At 42.7% G+C, this 18400-nt stretch overlaps 1 protein-coding gene across 3 annotated transcripts in view; it reads right to left on the minus strand.

The window, feature by feature from the left end:
* The window catches only part of UNC5D (unc-5 netrin receptor D), a 603365-nt gene that overhangs the window by 42073 nt on the left and 542892 nt on the right, over nt 1-18400 (minus strand). For all 3 annotated transcript variants that reach the window (XM_060001381.1, XM_060001380.1, XM_060001379.1), the window contains 2 exons: nt 8164-8332; nt 6281-6508 (listed from right to left, as the gene is read on the minus strand). In XM_060001381.1, coding sequence (XP_059857364.1) covers nt 6281-6508; nt 8164-8332 — 397 coding nt within the window. The remainder of the gene's footprint in view (nt 1-6280; nt 6509-8163; nt 8333-18400) is intronic.

An 18400-nucleotide genomic window follows, 5' to 3' on the forward strand; every position in this document is an offset into this window, starting at 1 on the left:
TGAAGTGACTTGTTCACTTGGTGAATTACTTGGTGTAGAGCTAGTCTATTTTAATATTTAGAAATGACATAGCATCATCACACTTGAAGGGAACTTAAGGTAGTTAGTGATTTAAAACTTGATTATTTACAGAGGAAAATATGGAGACCCTCCCCCTTACCCCCAAGAAAGTGATTTGCCTGAAGCCACATGGCTAGTGACAGAGCTGCTGTATCAGTACCTGTTCATGGTCTAGTATTTTTTCTACTAGATTTCCCTGCATTTTCCTATACTGTGCTTGATTTTTTTAAGAGTCATGTGAAGGTCAGACTGCTATTAACACTGTCTCATAAGTAATTTTTCATTACTGCGAGATATATGTAAAGATGACATAAGTCAGTCTGTTTTTCAATAAGTGCTGGAGAGGGTGTGGAGAAAAGGGAACGCTCTTGCACTGCTGGTGGGAATGTAAATTGGTGCAGCCACTGTGGAGGACAGTATGGGAGGTTCCTTAAAAAACTAAAAACTGAGCTACCATATAACCCAGCAATCCCACTCCTGGGCATATATCTGGAGAAAAACATGGTCCAGAAGGAGACATGCACCCCAGTGTTCACTGCAGCACTATTTACAATAGCCAGGACACGGAAGCAACCTAAATGTCCATTGACAGAGGAATGGATAAAGAAGATGTGGTACATATATACAGTGGAATATTACTCAGCCATAAAAAAGAATGAAATAGTGCCATTTGCAGCAACGTGGGTGGACTTAGAGATTGTCATACTGAGTAAGTCAGACAGAGAAAGAGAAATATCGTATGATATCACTTATATGCGGAATCTAAAAAGAAATGATACAAATGAATGTATTTATAAAACAGAAATGGACTCACAGACTTCGAGAGTGAATTTATGGTTACCGGGGAGTGGGGGGTGGGCGGAAGGGTGGAGGGAAGGGATAGTTAGGGAGTTTGGATTGACATGTACACACCGCTGTATTTAAAAAGGATAACCAACAAGGACCTACTCTAGAGCACAGGGAACTCTGCTCACTGTTATGCGGCTGCCTGGATGGGAGGGGCGTCTGGGGGAGAACGGATACATGTACATGTATGGCTGAGTCGCTTAGCTGTGCACCCGAAACTATCACAGAACTGTTAATCAGCTATACTCCAATATAAAATAAAAAGTTAAAAAGTTTTTGCCCTGTGGTTATATATACTATCTAAGCCATCCCTGAAGATATTAGGAACTTTTTAAATGGATATCCACTTACAATTATCACCGACGAAAATGGTACCTCTTAAAGATTTCTGCTTTAGGGCCTCCAATTTAAATATAACCATAATTTATTTTTACTTTTGTTTTTTTGATTACTTTAATCTCCACATACTGAACCAGCTACATACAATTAACAGTGTCTTGTAACCTTGTACAAAATATTAAGCAATTATAGCTATTTTGTAACAAACCAATTACTTATTAAAATGAAGAAGCCCAATAATGAACTCATCACTGTATTTATATATTTGTAAAGGCACAACTGGCTTCAGAGTGCAAGCTTAAATCCCTCTCCAAATAGGATAAATTGTACTTAACGCAGAATTCCCAGTTACGCCCCTTAAACCTATTGTATTCCGCTCAGGGGCTGGGCCTAGACATTGTATTTTTAAATACTTCTCAGATGACGCCAATGTCCAGCCAGGTTTGGGAATCAGTGGTACAAACAACCCTGCTGAGCTCCTTCGGAGTCATTCACACGGACGCATCACCCTGAGAGTGGAATCTGATATCCATTTGACTTTTTCCTATCTGCCTCCTATGTGATAAGGGCCCTTGGCCAAACCTCTGAGTCTACTGTTAAATTGATATCTGTGTTAATTAAAGTAGAAAGTAGGGTCTGGCTGGTTTCTTGTATATAAGATGCACCTAAAGGCTATGGTTGGTGGTTTTTCTGTCTCTTCTATTTCATCATTTCACATTGGCGGTTGCTAGTCATCCAGGGCTAGGAGTTGTGGCCAGGAGAAACTTGTGCTTTGTGCCTCACTGAGCCATTTATGTTGATTTAATGAGACAGGCAGCGACATTCAGGTGTGCTTCAGGGATACTAAAACAAGCAGGCTGAATTTACATATTTATGAGACAAAACTGTTGAACTTAAGTGCGTGCACACACACACACACACACACACACACAGAAGTTATGTCGCTGTGGTGTTTTCCTTTAACTGCTTTACGTGAATGATATTTTCCAAGGTTGTATTATTGATAAACACAAGAGCTACATCTGGAGGAAATCCTCTGAAATTAGATTCTAAATCTCCATTAATGCCAAGTAAGTAATGAGGACCCAGAGGTACTGAATAGCAGTGCTGGGAGAAATTGAGAAAAAAATTAGTTGTGTTTTTTTTTTCCCCCTAAGATAGGGCAAGTGCTTAATTCCTTGCTTTCCCTATGTTAAGGTTTGTTTGAACTGTGTGTGTGTGTGTGTGTGTGTGTGTGTGTGTGTGTGTGTGTGTGTGTGTGAGAGAGAGAGAGAGAGAGAGAGAATGTAATAAAATACAATAACAAAAACCTAGGTCTTAACATGTTACAACTTTGAAAATATATCACCGTTCCTCAACCTTTAGTTTGAATTCATCAAAAGTGCCAATGTCAAACACAAACATAAAATTGCAGCTCTAATTATTACAGAAATACAGGAACAGGAAGGACAAGAAGTCATTGGTCCCTTTCTCACCTTAAGGCAGATGGCATTTGTATTTTTTTAAAAAAGCCTATCTGAGCGGATTTAATTTTCCATTGAGATGGTTTTAGATGTATTTATTAGAACATAGCTTCAAAAATCTGACACCAAATTAATTATGCCTTACCAAGGTGCATGAGGCATTTTGCTTTTGTGATTCAAAGAAATTGCTACTAGGATTCAGATGAAACATCCCCAGAGCAAATGGGAAGCAGCCCTGCAGGAGGCAAAGGAGGGCATGGCAAAAAATGAAGAATGTTTGTTTGATTACTAAAATCCTATAAAGGAATATTTTTGGTGAGGCCACTGTCTTGCCAGGTCCCCACCTAGTTCTAAGAGGACAGGAGAGTTGGGTCTAGAAGCTGCCCTTCTTCCAAGCACTTCCAGTGAGAAGGTGGGCTTTTGCGGGGACATAGTTTCCCAGGGAGACGGAAATGGCGTGAAAATGCAACCATGTCCTTTAACCAGGCTTCCTTCTTGGTTACAAGCCCAGGTCTAGCTGGGCTCATAGGTATCATTACTTTGAGCTATGAAAGATGTACTACAATAAATACAGCAACTGTCACAGCCACGCTTGGTCTCTATTTCCAAATCATGACGAACATTTTCATTACAGTGATAACAGAACAGAGGCAAATTCCAGGGTAGGCAATTTCTGCAGAAATGCTTCATGAAAAAAAAACTACCTATGAATTTTGATTAAGAAGTTAGGGTTCTATTTGAGTTAAAGAAGGTGAGTCATCACTGCATACAAGATGTTCAGCTCACACCACACAAGTTGGGAGGAGCGGATATTAATGTGTGAAGTCTTTTAGAGGTTCCAAAAGTGTCCTGTTGCTACGGCTTCTTCAAGTGGAACTGTTTTAGTCGGTTAGTAACTATATAATATTTCCCTCTAATTAAATACCATATATGAAGCCATGAAAAAATATGACATAGATGATTTGGGATATGAAGGACGTTTAAATGAACCTGGGGAGGAGGTCCTGAACACATTCACTTTAGCAAGATAAAAATCCAGAAAGCAAGATTCCTTTCTTGCACAAAACTCAGAGACTAAGACCGCGGAGTAAACGGCTGTGTTCAGAAAAGCTACAAGTTATGTTCTAATCTTTCTGTGGGCCAGAAAAGTTATTCAAGCAAGGCTGATGGTCTCTCAGAAGCCCAGGGGAGAAGCATACCCTTTGCTGTTCACGACAGCTGTCACATACATCCTGTCAATAACAAGTATAACCCAGCTCAACTTTAAAATCAGCTTTATTTGACATAATAGGAGAGGGAAAGAATCACTGGAGGTAATCAGATTCCGATCAATGGGGCCAAAGGTATCTCCACTGGAAAAAACATTTCTCTACAGCAAAATTAAAGAATTTTAAGAAATCTCTCTCAGTGATGAAATAAAGACATTTATATTCAATACGAGGGAGCATACCAGTTTCTCGAGCATTGATTAAGAGGGGTCTACTACCCACAGGGATGGTAGTGGTTTGAAAAGCTGTGGTTTGAGCCTCACTTTCATGATTCCCACTGCAATTCAGCTGTTAACAGTTGAGCTCTTCTAGAATCTGAGAGCAGTGAATGGGAATGAAAATACATTATCTGCAAGTCCCTTAGAAGAAACTCCTTGGGCAAATGTCTAACTCACTGGTATATACATCAGCAGTGAGACTGTTATTCAAAGAAAATTCCAAACTGGTTATGATGGCTGACTTCCAAGGCAGTTGTGATGAACAGATCCTCAACAGTAACCCTAGTTAGCAGTGGGTTACTCATATGAGCCCGGGAGATTGGAAACCCTCCCCGCCCTCTATGTTTACTCAGCTTTCAAAACCTGTCCGAGTTACTAAACATTCAACTTGTGTGATGGTGCATTTTACAACTATTCAGTGGCGGTAGGAACCTCAATTTTCTTTCTGAAGTACAGTTGATTTACAGTGTTGTGTTAATTTCTGCTGTACCGCAAACTTTTTTTTCTTATTAGTTATCTATTAGTGTATACATGTCAATCCCCATCTCCCACTTCATCCCACCACCACCACCACACCCTGCTCTCCCCGCTTGGTGTCCATACATTTGTTCTCTACATCTGCGTCTCTATTTCTGCTGCCTTGCAAACCGTGTACTGCAAAGTGATTGTATATACATATATATACACACACGTTTTTCATATTCTTTTCCATTATGGTTTATCACAGGATATTGAATATAGTTCCCTGTGCTATACAGTAGGACCTTGTTGTTTATTCTATGTATAATAGTTTGCATCTGCTAATCCCAAACTCCCACTCCCTCCCTCCCCCCATCCTCTTGGCAACCACAAGTCTGTGAGTCTGTTTCTGTTTCGTAGATAGGTTCATTTGTGTCATATTTTTAGATTCCACATACAAGTGATATCATATGTCAATTATTTTGATTACTGAATGTCTGTCAGGTATTTTATCTTGGAGAAATCCTCTGATTGGGGGGTCTCAGAAGCAGATGAAGAGTTTAAAATGCCATTCCTAGGATGAAGTTTAACTGCTTACACTGAAGTTCTTTACAGAGAGGCACCCCCTTATGAAAAAGGTCCCTTTTGTGAACAGCCAAGTATGAAGCGTGCCCTTTATAATGACCTGTGCTACTGAAGAAGTAGTCAGGGAAGATCTGGGCACATAGGTTGGCACTGTGTCACCTTTATTGGTTTATATTCAGGATTCAGGTCACTGTATCTCTTCTGTTGGTAAATATGAGTTTTCCAGCTCAGTGTCTTAAAAGCTAGTTCCTGAGGAAAAGCTCTGCATCATGGACTTAATGATCCAGAACTGGAATAGCTGGCATCTGGGATGTGTCAGGAGAGCTATTTATATAAGGGCAGAGCTTACACAGGCACTTCTGCATTATCTTTGCTGCTATTAATAAACTTGCAGTCTTTGTGAGTAGCTAATTTAAAAGGAATCATGCATGATTAAAAGGACCAAAAATGGAAAGGAGCCATCTCTGCCCTAGTAACCCTAAAAATGAATAGACTGTGTGTCCAGGATGTCACGTGACAGCCTGCTGAGAGGTATGCTTTATAATTGCTGTTACCCAACTACAACCTTCAGGTGACCAAGCACTTTTCTTACTGCTCGCCGTACATCAAATAACTCTTGTTCCTGTGGTCCACACCATTCTCTTTTCTGGACATGGTATCCCTTCCTCTTTTGCTCTTAAATCTCATTCATGCAAGAAAGTACCCTGAGGGTCCGCCAAAACTCTTCTCCAATTCCTCTCTTGCAATTGGGTCTCTGTTTTCTGAATCTCAACTATACTTCTAGTCAATTTTCTCGTTTAGCACACAGTGTTCCTTATGTGTTAATTTAACTCTTCTCTCGACTGGCAAGTATCTTGTACCCTCAGCACATTGTTGGACACATAGTAACACAGCTCTTGTTTCGAGAGAGGTTTCCCCATCTAGCCAGTGATGTGGGTTCATTTTCCAGACCCTCTGCAGTCAGATTCTCTATTGATACCGATCTTCAGGAAACCCCACGCTTTCATGACACCACAGGAAGAATTATAGAGAAAAGGCTGACCTGAAATGCACAAGGGGTATTGTCCACACAGTAGACCCTCAAGTTGTAGTCCAGAGAGTTACAGGACATGCAGCCAAAAACCGCAACCTTGAGCTGCTTCACGGCACAGTCTGTGATTGGTTCTCCGGTGAGGGCGTATGTCCCAAAGCTGTCTAGGAGCACGTGGCACGCAAAGGGGTCCAAAAGGCAGTAACAGGATGTGGATTCATCCTCCACCGACATCACTTCCTGTTGGGAAAAGGTCTGTTGAATTCTCTCAGCTTGGGAAATAAAATGTGATTTAACAGTCACTTTGCAAGGACATAACATTTTTTTTCAGAATATTTTTATTGAACTCATTTTCTCAAAATAACTGCTGACATCAGGAACTGAATGAATGGCTATATTCAGGGTGTTGGGATTCGATTTAGTAGATTATAACAAACGTCACTTTCAAAGTTCTCCAATTTTCAGTTAATTTGTTCAAGGCCAAATTAAAAACAACAACAACAAAAAACAGCCCTGAACATTAATATCAACGAGCAAACTTTTATGTTTTTATAAAGGTCTATTTCTGAAAACCTCTTTCCCTATCCTTAAGGTAATATTTATTTTCTTTCAAATATTTTTTCCTCTTTCATTCCATCAAAATCATTCACGAGGGACCATTCAATAAATGGTTTGGATAAGACGTATCAGAATATTTCACCCTCCCTGAGAAGGTATGGGCGGCATGTGATAGGGCACGAATCTGACACCATCTGGATGTAAATGACAGTGCGGAAGTGCTGGGAAGAAAAACAAAGATGGTAAAAATCAAGGCAAAGCAAGACGTAATGGAAAAGAGAAAAAAACCTGGTCCCTTTAGGAAACCCATGGAACTTAACACCCCAGGAAATTTGCCTGTGGTTGTATCACAACTGAATAAATAGCAGAATGCACTTTCAATAAGAATAGCGACGAGTTTCAAGACATAGCCGGGCAGGGTAAATGTCATCCACTGACGCAACTGGGAATTTTCTTCTCCTCAAGAAACATGATTTTCCTTTGACTTCTTTTGCCTGAAGCACCGACTGGGGAGGTAGGATCCCAGGGCTGGACTAGGTCATTGTGTTCCAGCAAGATAATTCACCTGCTTTCATGCAAACGGACCTCAGACACCAAGGAATCCCAATCAGACAGACACATCAGAGGTTTCACTAAGAATACTCATCCCGCTGCCATCTTTCTTTGCCGTGGCCGTCTCCCTCGTCCTTACTCTCCTCTGTGGATTCTCATTCTGTCCCTTTTGTTCTCTCCTTGTACTGTTTCTTACATGTACTCATACACACAGGGCAAGATAGAATGATTTTCAATGCATTCATTAATTCATGAACATCTATTTAGCAGCTACTCTGTTTCTGAATACTTCAACATAGATTTGTTACAATCCCTATGATGGCAAAAACAGAGTGATTCCTTTTATGAATCCAGCTTGCTTGCCCTGGGCCTCTTCCCTAACCCCACAGAAGCCACAGAGGAAAGTCAGTTCAGACAGGGACATGGCCTGGGAACAAAGGCGGGAGTCACAGCCTTATGTACCAAAGGCAGATACACAGGGTACATGTCTATGAGGGTAATTACAACTGTATTCTAAAACCCAAAGAGAAAGCTCTGTATCCTCTCTGGCCTCTCTTTTCCATATTCTCTCTCTCTCTCACACACACACATGCACACGCACACACACCCTGCCCCAAAACACTAGCCAATACCTCGAGGATGCTGTGAACACTTGCCACCAACCCTCTGAAAAACAAGTAAATGCTCACAAATTTCACAACTGACTTGTGTGAAGAGAGGGTAAAAGTTAAATCCATTCCACGGGTGGAACCCAAACCCCGTTTTTTAAAAAAGAAAGGTCTCACCTCCCACTTGCCCTGCTGGGTCCTCTTCTTTAAATGGATATTCCAGTGCTCAGAACTGACGTCTGCACAGTGTGGAATGGTCAGGGCAAAGGGAGTGGTGACAATCATGTCGGGGGGACCACAGGTGACTTCCGGACTCAGGAGCACCTCAGAGCCATCTGACTGGAGGCTGTACGGTTGGGAAAGGATAGAAGAGAGAAGCATGTAAAGGAGAGGGGCATATTTGAGTGAGAATTTAGTTGCAGGTTTAGCAAAATCCTTTCCCGGGACTCCCTCCTGAGTAACATCACCTCCTGGAGGATGGCTCGTCTAGACCACAGCCATCTCTCCTGAACTGCTCAAGCACACAGGCTGAGGTTGAGCCTAGATTTCAAATCTAGGTTTTGAAAAACAAAATGACAAATGCTTCCTCAGAAATACAGGGCAGAGCAGGAGAAAGCAAAGACCTGGCCGGCGGGTCACACACCAGGCTGCTGAATCCTTATTCTCACTGATAACGTTATCAATGACCAAAGCCAAGGACCTCATAGAAATGACCGATCTGGTAATCTTACCATCATCACACTCCTTTCTCCCAACAACACATTCTATAAATATGTTTAATGCTACTTAGCAACAAAACAAATTATTTTTGTAAACAAAGCAATACTTCAAGTGCACCAGGATTGAGTATGTCTCTTCTGGTTTTGAAAACATTTATTTTCTGCCAATGCACAAATACACAAGTTATGTAGCAAGAGCACAGTAGACAGTTATAAACGGGATAATCAAATACATAAATATATATGATGTTTCATGTCTTTCCTATTTTAGCTCTAAATTTAAAATCATTCTACCTAAACCTGGTGTTCAGATTTTTCTGTATTGTGAATAATTTACAATAGGAAGGCAGAGCCACGAAACAGATCAAAGAAATTTAACTAAAAGGAAATACCACCTTACTGAATGCCTCCCTCTTCCATTTTTGCATCTTTTGTTTTTAATCTCTGCCCCAAAGAGTAAATGGGGTAAGTTCACAGGACAGCAATCAGTGAGAACCCAGAAGTCTCCTCACTTTCCCCAACTGCTTATATGTTTTTGAACAAGCCAGTTGATTTTTTCCCCCTTTATTTTCACTTGTAAGAAATATACTGATATAGAATATAGTCCATAAAGCAGTTTAGGACGCTCAGATGGACAATGGAACATGAGAGCTAGGACTGGTATTATTACCTAAGCTTTCTCTCATCTCACGTAGGAAGGACATTTAAGAAATGTCATCCCTGGTCAAAAAAGCAGCCCTTTGAGCAGGATGGAATCAGTACTGAAAGATACTACCTTGTCTGTGATCTTGTGTGAACAAACAGGTTTTCTATGAGCACGCCTAACATGTTGTTAATTTCTGAATTGCTTCTGATGACAGGACACTGCTTGTTCCCTCTCCAGTTGGTCATGGCCACACTTTAGCTCATTATCTATAATTCACTGTTACCATAAAAGGCACGGCCTATAAGCTAGAAGGAGCATCTTGTATCTACTGTATCTAATTTAGACCTGAACACCATCACAGCATCTTCCTCCCTCCCCAAGAAGCACTGGAGCTGCCCTCTGAAAATTCAGCCTTCCACATAGGCAAACCAAAGTTACCAATTCTTCCCATACAGGCAAAGCACAGACTAAACTGAAAATGTCTTTTATGCATTTATATGTCGAAGCAGGGCAGGCAAGCCGGGGAGGTGGGTGGGTTTGGAAAGTCCTGTATTAGCAATGACAAATGCTCTATGAACAGCCTAGAACGCTATACTTGAGGTTTGAAAAAAATGTAAAATTCCAGCGTAAACTGTACCCAGCACGAGGTGGCAGCTTGCGTGTGGATGCCTGCCAGCGGCCACTGGAGAGGGTTAAGTGCTTTCTGTGTAATTGCCGCCTGCATCCTTCACAGACAGGGATTGCAGGGGTGCTTCTGAGTGACCAACGACAAGCTCTCCTAAAAGAACTATTTAATCGCTTTGAGAGAATGATCCCCCTTGTTGAACATATTATTCAAACATATGGGAATTGGGGGAATTATTTAATGCCACGTGAATGGAAAGTAGCTAATTAGGTGAACTCTCACACTCACTGTGAATAGCAGGGCTCCTTTCGGTAATAATGTAAGCAGCATTAGGAGTCGGAGGTGGTGCCCATGGAAACTTACGTGGGGACTGGGATGGGGCTTTGCATTAAGCAGCCGTTGGGCATTTCCGGAAGTGCAAAGGAAGTAAATGAAGACATATCTAATCCTCCTACTGTGAAAAGGGTGTCCGTGCACGTAGGTCTCTCTCTGGTGAAGGAACAAAATTTAATCTCTCCATTTTTTTCCCCCGACAATTAATAATAATTTGCCCTTTTCTGCCACCTTCTATCTGTGGCAATCAGGGAGATTTGCAGATATTGATTAAAGCTCTCCACACGCCTGTGTGGGCAGGTGGTAACAATATAAGGTCACAGAAAAGTCAATCAAAGGGATGGCAGCCGAATCACCACAGATTTCTGACTTCCAGGCTCCTGACCCCTGTGAGCAGATGCACTTTGCTTCTCTGTTAGCACTAGGAGATTGCTGGTCGAACTGCTGGCTCTTGTGACATCCCAAGTGAAGATGGAGGAAGAGATGTAGTGCAAGTGTAGCCATGAATACAGACCTAGGACATCTAGGGACAAGATAGCTGAGGAGAGGAGGCTTTAATTGGGCAAAACCAAAGATTTGGGAGGAAAGCATGGATGGCATTTAAGTTTGCCCACATTACATAGTATATGCCAAGGAAGTATTCCTGCTCTTGCTAGGTGTTAAAAAAAGAAAAAAGGCAACACATTTTTCTAAAATTGCTGTGAGCTAATAATAACTGGGAACTAATAACAGCAGCGATTTCAGGACCGTGATATGAACAACGTCAGTGCATCACACACCCTCCTGTGTGAAAAGTCTGCTGGCGTGAGACTTCTGCTATTTAATTTTTTCATTGTGTCCCCCCACCCCCGGCCTTTTTCTCCATATATATGCTGTGCATGTTTACGAATGCTTACGGATACAAAAAGATCAATCATTTAAGAGCCAGGTCTGTGTAAGCAGGTGGCTTGTTGAGTAAGTATATGGAAACATGGTTGTGAATTCAAACTTCTGCTCTCGCAGTGCAGCTGAGAATTCTGGAGAAAATTCTGCCAGCTTTGCAGCTCTGATGCCCCCAACCACAAAATAAATATACGTGGCAGGAAAGGGTGCTGGTAAAGGGCCTGGGAGCACCTTGCCTGGGAATCTGGCAAGACAGAAAGCCCCACGTGACTAACCCTGTTTAGTTACCGGCAGGGGAAACCAAGAGGAGCCGCAGAGAACACAGAATGTGGATGAAAAGAACATTCTTGTGTCCTCACTGTGCTCTTTGTGGCATCATCCCTGATATTACACCCCTCGTCTGACTTTTTCTGTGGCATGAAAACCAGACACGGTGGCAGAAGGGAAAGCCTTTCGGCGCCTCACTTGCCTCCCATGCAACGTAATACCTACTCTAAGATTGTTCTAGAGTTAAACGAAGTTAAGCCTAAAAAGCACCTAGTGTGTGCTCCATGCATAAAAGTTCTGCTTCTCAATTCTGAACTCCCACCTCTCCTGCCTTTTTATGAGTCTTATTTCTATAGCAACTGTGTTTTTGAGATGGCCGCTTTATTCACTAGATGGTTCTTATCTCAGCACGTGCCTTAGGGATGTGCACTATAAGAAATGAAGGCACCTTGCTAGTGCTTTCATGCTTCCTTTCCATGGTCTGTCCTCAACTCATGATATTGAGTTGAGGAATCCCACTAAAAATGCCAGCTTGTTCCCCCTCGAGGAACTGCAGCTGTTTCTGCTACTCTGGAATTTTCCTCCAGACGTCCCATGATTATCTCCCTCGTGCCCTTCAGACCTTTGCTGCAATGACACCTACTAACAAGGCGTTCCCAAATTATGCCTAAGCTGTGGAACTGCAACGTTCCTACATCAAAAGCTGATCTTTGTTTTTCTTTTTCCTCTTTCTTTTTTTTTCCTGCGGTACGCGGGCCTCTCACTGTTGTGGCCTCTCCCGTTGCGGAGCACAGGCTCTGGACGCGCAGGCTCAGCGGCCGTGGCTCACAGGCCCAGCCGCTCTGCGGCATGTGGGATATTCCCGGACTGGGGCACGAACCCGTGTCCCCTGCATCGGCAGGCGGACTCTCAACCACTGCGCCACCAGGGAAGCCCTGTTTTTCTTTGACTTCACACTCATTGCCCTCCAATGCACTATACCATTTGTTTATTTTTCTCTTCCACAGACTGAAGCTCTATGAGGCCAGGGATTTTTTTTTTCTGTTTTGGTCATTGTTGTACCCATTTCCCGCACCCCAGTGCCTAATATAGGCCTCAAGCACTCACAAATATTTGTTGAAGCAAGCTTAGGAGCCAGTGGTTTCCACTGATCAAATCTAGAACATCTTGAGCATCAAAGTGAATAATGGTGGTAAAGGACGATAACCCACTGAATAACATAAGAACCCACGAAAGATACAGATATAAATGAATGGATGAGTGGGAAGGGAAAACTCTTCCATACAATAGGAAGCCAACTAAGAAATGTAGGAAGTCATCATTTGACAACCAATCATATTAATAACTGACTCAGTTAAGAATTATGAACGGGATGCTAATATAATTGGTGAAATTTTTAAGAAAAGAACTATTTATGTGGTTTCAAAGTATCTTCCCACACTTAATAATTACAAAGGGTAAACATGACTTTATACTTGAGAACCCTGGCAGACGCCACCTAACCCAAGTTATCAAAGTTAATCTTGCCAGTAAGGGGATGAATTTTCAGAACATACTTGCCAATAAGAAAAAGTGAAAAGAACTCAGCATCGCTTCTGTAACGTTCCTGCCAATAATATATAACCTGAATCTAATCAAGAGAATTATCAGACAAATACCAGCCCAAACTGAGGGACATTCTGCAAAATAGCTGATGTGCACTCTTAAAAGTAGTCAATATCATGCACTAGAGACAGACTCAGGAACTACTCCAGATCAAAGGAGGCCAAAGGCATGTGACAACAAAACGAAGTGAATGGAACTGGATTTTCATTTGCCATAAAGGACATTATTCAGATAAGAGGTGATATAGGAACCAAGTCTGCAGAGTAGATAATAGTATTGTATCGATGTTAATTTCCTGATTGTGATAATTGTGCTGTGTTTATGTAAGAGTTTGTGTTTAGAATATACACACTGAGGTATCTAGGGGGAAAAGGGACATCTTGTTCACAACAGTTAAAAAAATATATGTGGATGTGTATTTATTAATTCCTCTCTCCATATGTGCGTGTCTCTCTCCATGCACATGCGGAGAAAGAGTAGAACACGGTAAATGTAGTAAAACGTTAACATTTGTGAATCTGGATGTGGGAGAACTGGGAACTCTTTATACAGTTGACCCTTGAACCACATGGGAGTTTAGGGGCGCCAACGCTCTGTGCAGTCGAAAACCGTATCCGTGGTTCCACATGCGTGGATCCAACCAAGCACAGGTAGCAGTGTTTACTATTAAAAAGTGAACCCAGCCAGTTCAAACCCGTTTTGTTCAAGAGTAACCTGTACTATTCTTGCCACTGTTCCTTAAGTTTTAAAATTTCGTCAAAACAAACAAACAAAAATGAATGAATGAATGAATGAAGAGAGGCCCAGGGAGAATCTGTCCGGAACTCTTAAAATGAAGTCAGCAGGGTCGCTGACAGCTGCACACAATGTGTGGTGGAGGTGATGAACGTTCTGCACTTGGTGGTGGTGAGGTCACGGTCCAAACCTTGGCACACCGTGACTCACATTCTGCAGTGCCAAGGTCACAACATAAGGTCACGGTGAAGGTCAGCTACAAGGTGGCAAGTGCTAACCACGGCAGGTCTGGAGGTGCATCTGGGCACATTTTGCTTTTGCTCTCAGTATCTCTTGACCTGACCCTAGGCTTGTAGCGTGTCACTCTCTTCAAGCAAAACAATCAGCTCCATATTTAAAGACGAGATTTTCACTGTTGTCGTCGGCCATGCTGTGCTTGGTAATTATCGTTCCCTCCTTTCCTCCTCGTGGTCCGTATTATAGATGAACGTAGGTTTGATCACCTCTTCCCAGAGCATCACTCAGGAATGCGGGCAGGAGAGTAATGATAGTTTTACTATGCCAGGCCCTGGGTCGATCCATAATTAAAGCATATTTGAATGGAATAGACATAAAAGGCCGATGGATGGAAGCCGTACTTAGTTTTAAAATTGGAGCTCTGAAAGCAAGCTGGCTCCAGCCTCCTACAGTTTGGAGCCTGAGATGACACAGTTTTACTATTATTATTCTCTTTTTCTCTTTTCATTGAAACCCTGGTACACTGACCTAGAGTGCTAACTTTGCTGTGGATAAAAATCAGTTTGCGGTTTATGATTTCTCATTTTACTCAAGTCAAGATACCTGTCTCACTCTGCAGCTCTGACCAGACCTTTGAGATCAGTCCCAGGAAACGATAATCACAGACTCTCTCGGACATATGGGCCCTTTAGAAGGCAGCGTGGCTCATCAGTCCATCCCAATAGCATGACTAGGTTTCCTGGGGGATTTCTCTCTAGTAACTGCTATGTATGATTTAAGAAAATAGACTTCTGGAAAGGGAGAATAGGGGATCAGGAGAATAGAGGAGAAAAGAGCGAAGTTGAGCAAAATCTCTTCATCACAATTGATTCCTCTTTCAGTCTTTAAGTGGCCCTAAAACTGTAACGTGGTTTCAAACTCCTTGGGTAGCTTGTTTACGGTTATATTCGCGGATACCACCCATGACGATTCGGATTCAGTATTTCTGAGGTAGGAGCCGGGAACTCATGCTTTTCACTTGCGTTTGTTGCTTGCAAGTTAGCCCTGGCGCTAACGTGTGAGCAAAGTTGTGTGGTTCTTGAGAAAATATCCGAAGCAGAGCCTCACGCGGCTGGGGCTGGGTGGTCTGTCAGATATACGTCGGGTGGGCTTCTGAAATGGAATTCAGATGCCGGTCAAGTTGAAATGCTCCCGATTATGGCTTTGGATGATGCCACTATGGTTGAAAGTGCAAAGGCACAGGGACTGTCCCTACATCCTCTCTCTCTAAGGAGCACGTGTATTAATACGGAAGGCTCTCAGGTTGGGGGGTTGATGAGCAGTAACTGGAAATAACGTTACAGCTCTTCAAGCCATTCTATGCCATTCGTTGGGGCGGGAGAGGGGCAGTTAGAAGGGTGGATTACAATAAGCAACAAGCCCAATTAACGGAGGATGGAAGCATACATCTCTGCTATTAAAGGGTTTAAAGATCTGTGTCACCCACTTGGTATCATCTGCAGTAGGATCACGGGAAGGGAGTTGGCACAAGGGGCTTGGGGTGGGAGGGCAGTTACATACAGGCTGGAATGAGGATTTGACCTTGCTGAAGTTTGAGTAACACCACACTGAGAGACTAAACTGTTTGCGGATGTTCAGGGCTTTAGCTTACACACACTTCACAGGGTGTTTACCAATTAATATACTAAAGGAATCGCAAATCATGTGTAAATCACCAGTTCCTAGACACAATTTAAACCTCATCTTTCATGCAGTGTTGGCGTTTTAGCTTTGTTTACTATGAGAAGTGGAATAATGATGGCTCAGGGAGAGTGCTTTAAAGTGCAAGACGGGGAGGGGAGAAGATCTAGGCGGCATGCTGCTATGACAGTTTTTATTATCTGCTAAGTGGTTTACTCATTGGCATTTTGAATGGGCGAAACAGGCTTCCCTGGAGGAACCTGAGTCCTGTGTCATAGAATCATTTCATTTCGGGGGCTGGGAAAGGACCTAAGAGTAATCAGGCCAACACCATCACCATTCAGATGAGGAAACAGAAGGGCATGCTGCGGGGTGGAGGGACGTGGCCGAAGTCACACCCACTTGTGACAGAGCTGGGATGAGAATCTCCTGTCCTGTGGTGGTCCTGGGGTGTGTGTCTGTGTGGGGCGGGGGCGACAGGCGGTGGGAGAGACGGATGTTCCCTGGGACATGGTCTCCAAACCTGGAACTTCGAAGGTGTAATGTTGGCATGAGAATTGCTAAGATTGTTTTCATAGACCTTGGAGAAAGCCTTAGGAAAACAGGGCTTTGAGATGCGGAGAGTGGTCACAGAGGCCTGTGTTGGTTTCCTATTATTGCTGTTCCATAGACTTACTGGATGAAAACAGCCCAGATTCATAATGTTACAGTACTGTAGGTAGAAGTCCCATAGAGCTAAAATGAAGGTGTCAGTGGGGCTGTGTTCCTTCTGGAGGTTCTAGGAAAGGATCCATTACCCTGCCTCTTCCAGCTTCTAGAGGCTGCCTGCATTCCTTCCATCTGTGAGCGGTAATAACATGGTCTCCTTATCTGTGTCTGGTATTCCCGCCTTCCTCTTATAAGGATCCTTCTGTGGGCTTACCTGCATCATCCAGGATAATCTCTCCTTCTCGAGGTCCTTAACCTTCATCACATCTGCAAAGTCCCTGCTACTATGTAAGGTTCCGGGTATTAGGATGTGGACATCCTTGGGGCGCCACTCTTCTGTCTACCACCGGGACTTTCATGGCTTCTTCACTTCAAAGTTAGGACCTAAAGACCCCTCTGTCGCTGCCTCCTGACCTACTGCCGTCTCCCAGACACCACACGATCTTGGAGGCGTCGGTTGACTTTTGGGTTATCTTCACACTTCAGCTGCAGAAGTTTCTATGCAGAGTGAAGCTCCGTATCTGCATATAACTTTATGGGGTCCTGGGAAGTTGTTAAAAAGACCGTAACCAAGGGAGTGAGGCGGTTGACCACCCAGGTTTTCAAAGGGCGTGTTTTAGTAAGCAAGGCGGGCAGCCTCAGTGTGCGCTGGCATCTTCTCCCGGCATCTTTATTAGGCTATAACTAAGTGAAGTGGAAAGGATGATATATATTAAATATCTTAATAGGACAGGTTATTTCTATTTCCAGCATGGGCAATAAAAGAGATGGCACATACAAAATAAAAATAATTATAGTATGTGCTGTTCCTTTACAATGTACAATCAAACTCATGAACCAATGATTTTCCTCTCATTGAATTAAGGTGCCCCTTCCCTTCAGACCTATTAACCATGTTCACAAACCATTGTTATCTCGTCAATGGCATCTTTAATTAAAGACTCCTCTGGACCACTCTAATCACTTCGCATTGTGAGCTCACATGGGCTTCGAAAGCACTTTGATTAGAATGACAGCAGTTTTTATTTATGCGTGTTTGTTTGGGGACCAAGGGGGTGGTGTGAGGTAGAAGGATGGGTAAAGGCCTTGATATGAAGAAATTCTCCTTTCCAAAAAGAGCAGATCATAAAATGACAAAGTGAGAATCTCCCCCCACCTTTTCTTTTCCCTGGTTCGCTATTTTTCTCTTCCCCTCCTCGTTCTGGGGGCTAATGGCATTATATTCTAACCTAAATGACTTTGTGAAGAAACCACTATGATTTTACTGCGGAAAAGAGCACAATCTTCAGCTAAAGTTGCATTAACCCTTCTAGGCCATTAAGGTACCATTTGATAAATTGCCCCTTTTATTACACTGCATGACACTGGCAGCCTGAAAGAATTAATGTGTTTCCCAAATGGCAGCAATGCACTCCCTCTCGCTAGCAAAAGTAGTACCTTTGTTTGTTACTTCAGAGCCTCTCTCCTCCTCAGTGGTCCCCTATGCCTGTTATAGAGTTAATTAATGCCAAATCTCCTCAAAGGGATAGGTAGACGCCACTAATTTGATTCTTCCAATAAAGATTTCTCAAACTCAAAGCAACAAACCCAATTCAAATCCATGACTGACTGCTAAACAGAAATAGTGACAGGGATAATTCGTTCATTTATATCCATCACTATCTAGCACGGAAAGCCTGGCAAAGTGGACAGGGACAAAGCTTGCTTAAGGTGGCATAAGCACCCACCCCAGCCTGACTGGTCATTCATCTCCTAATCTAAATACCAGCCCGCCCAGAGTCCATTGTTCGGACCCATAGGATATACCTCTAAAGTACCCATCATAGGCCAGAATGTTATGAGAAACAGAGGCAGACAAAGGAACTGATGCAGGATGTCCTTTGTATCATCACAAGGCTCTTGATTTTACTTGTAATTTAATTTTTTATGGAAGTATGGTTGATGTACGATGTTGTGCTAATTTCTGCTGGACAGCAA

This window comes from Delphinus delphis, chromosome 21 (genome assembly GCF_949987515.2).
Source record: "Delphinus delphis chromosome 21, mDelDel1.2, whole genome shotgun sequence".
NCBI lineage: Eukaryota > Metazoa > Chordata > Mammalia > Artiodactyla > Delphinidae > Delphinus > Delphinus delphis.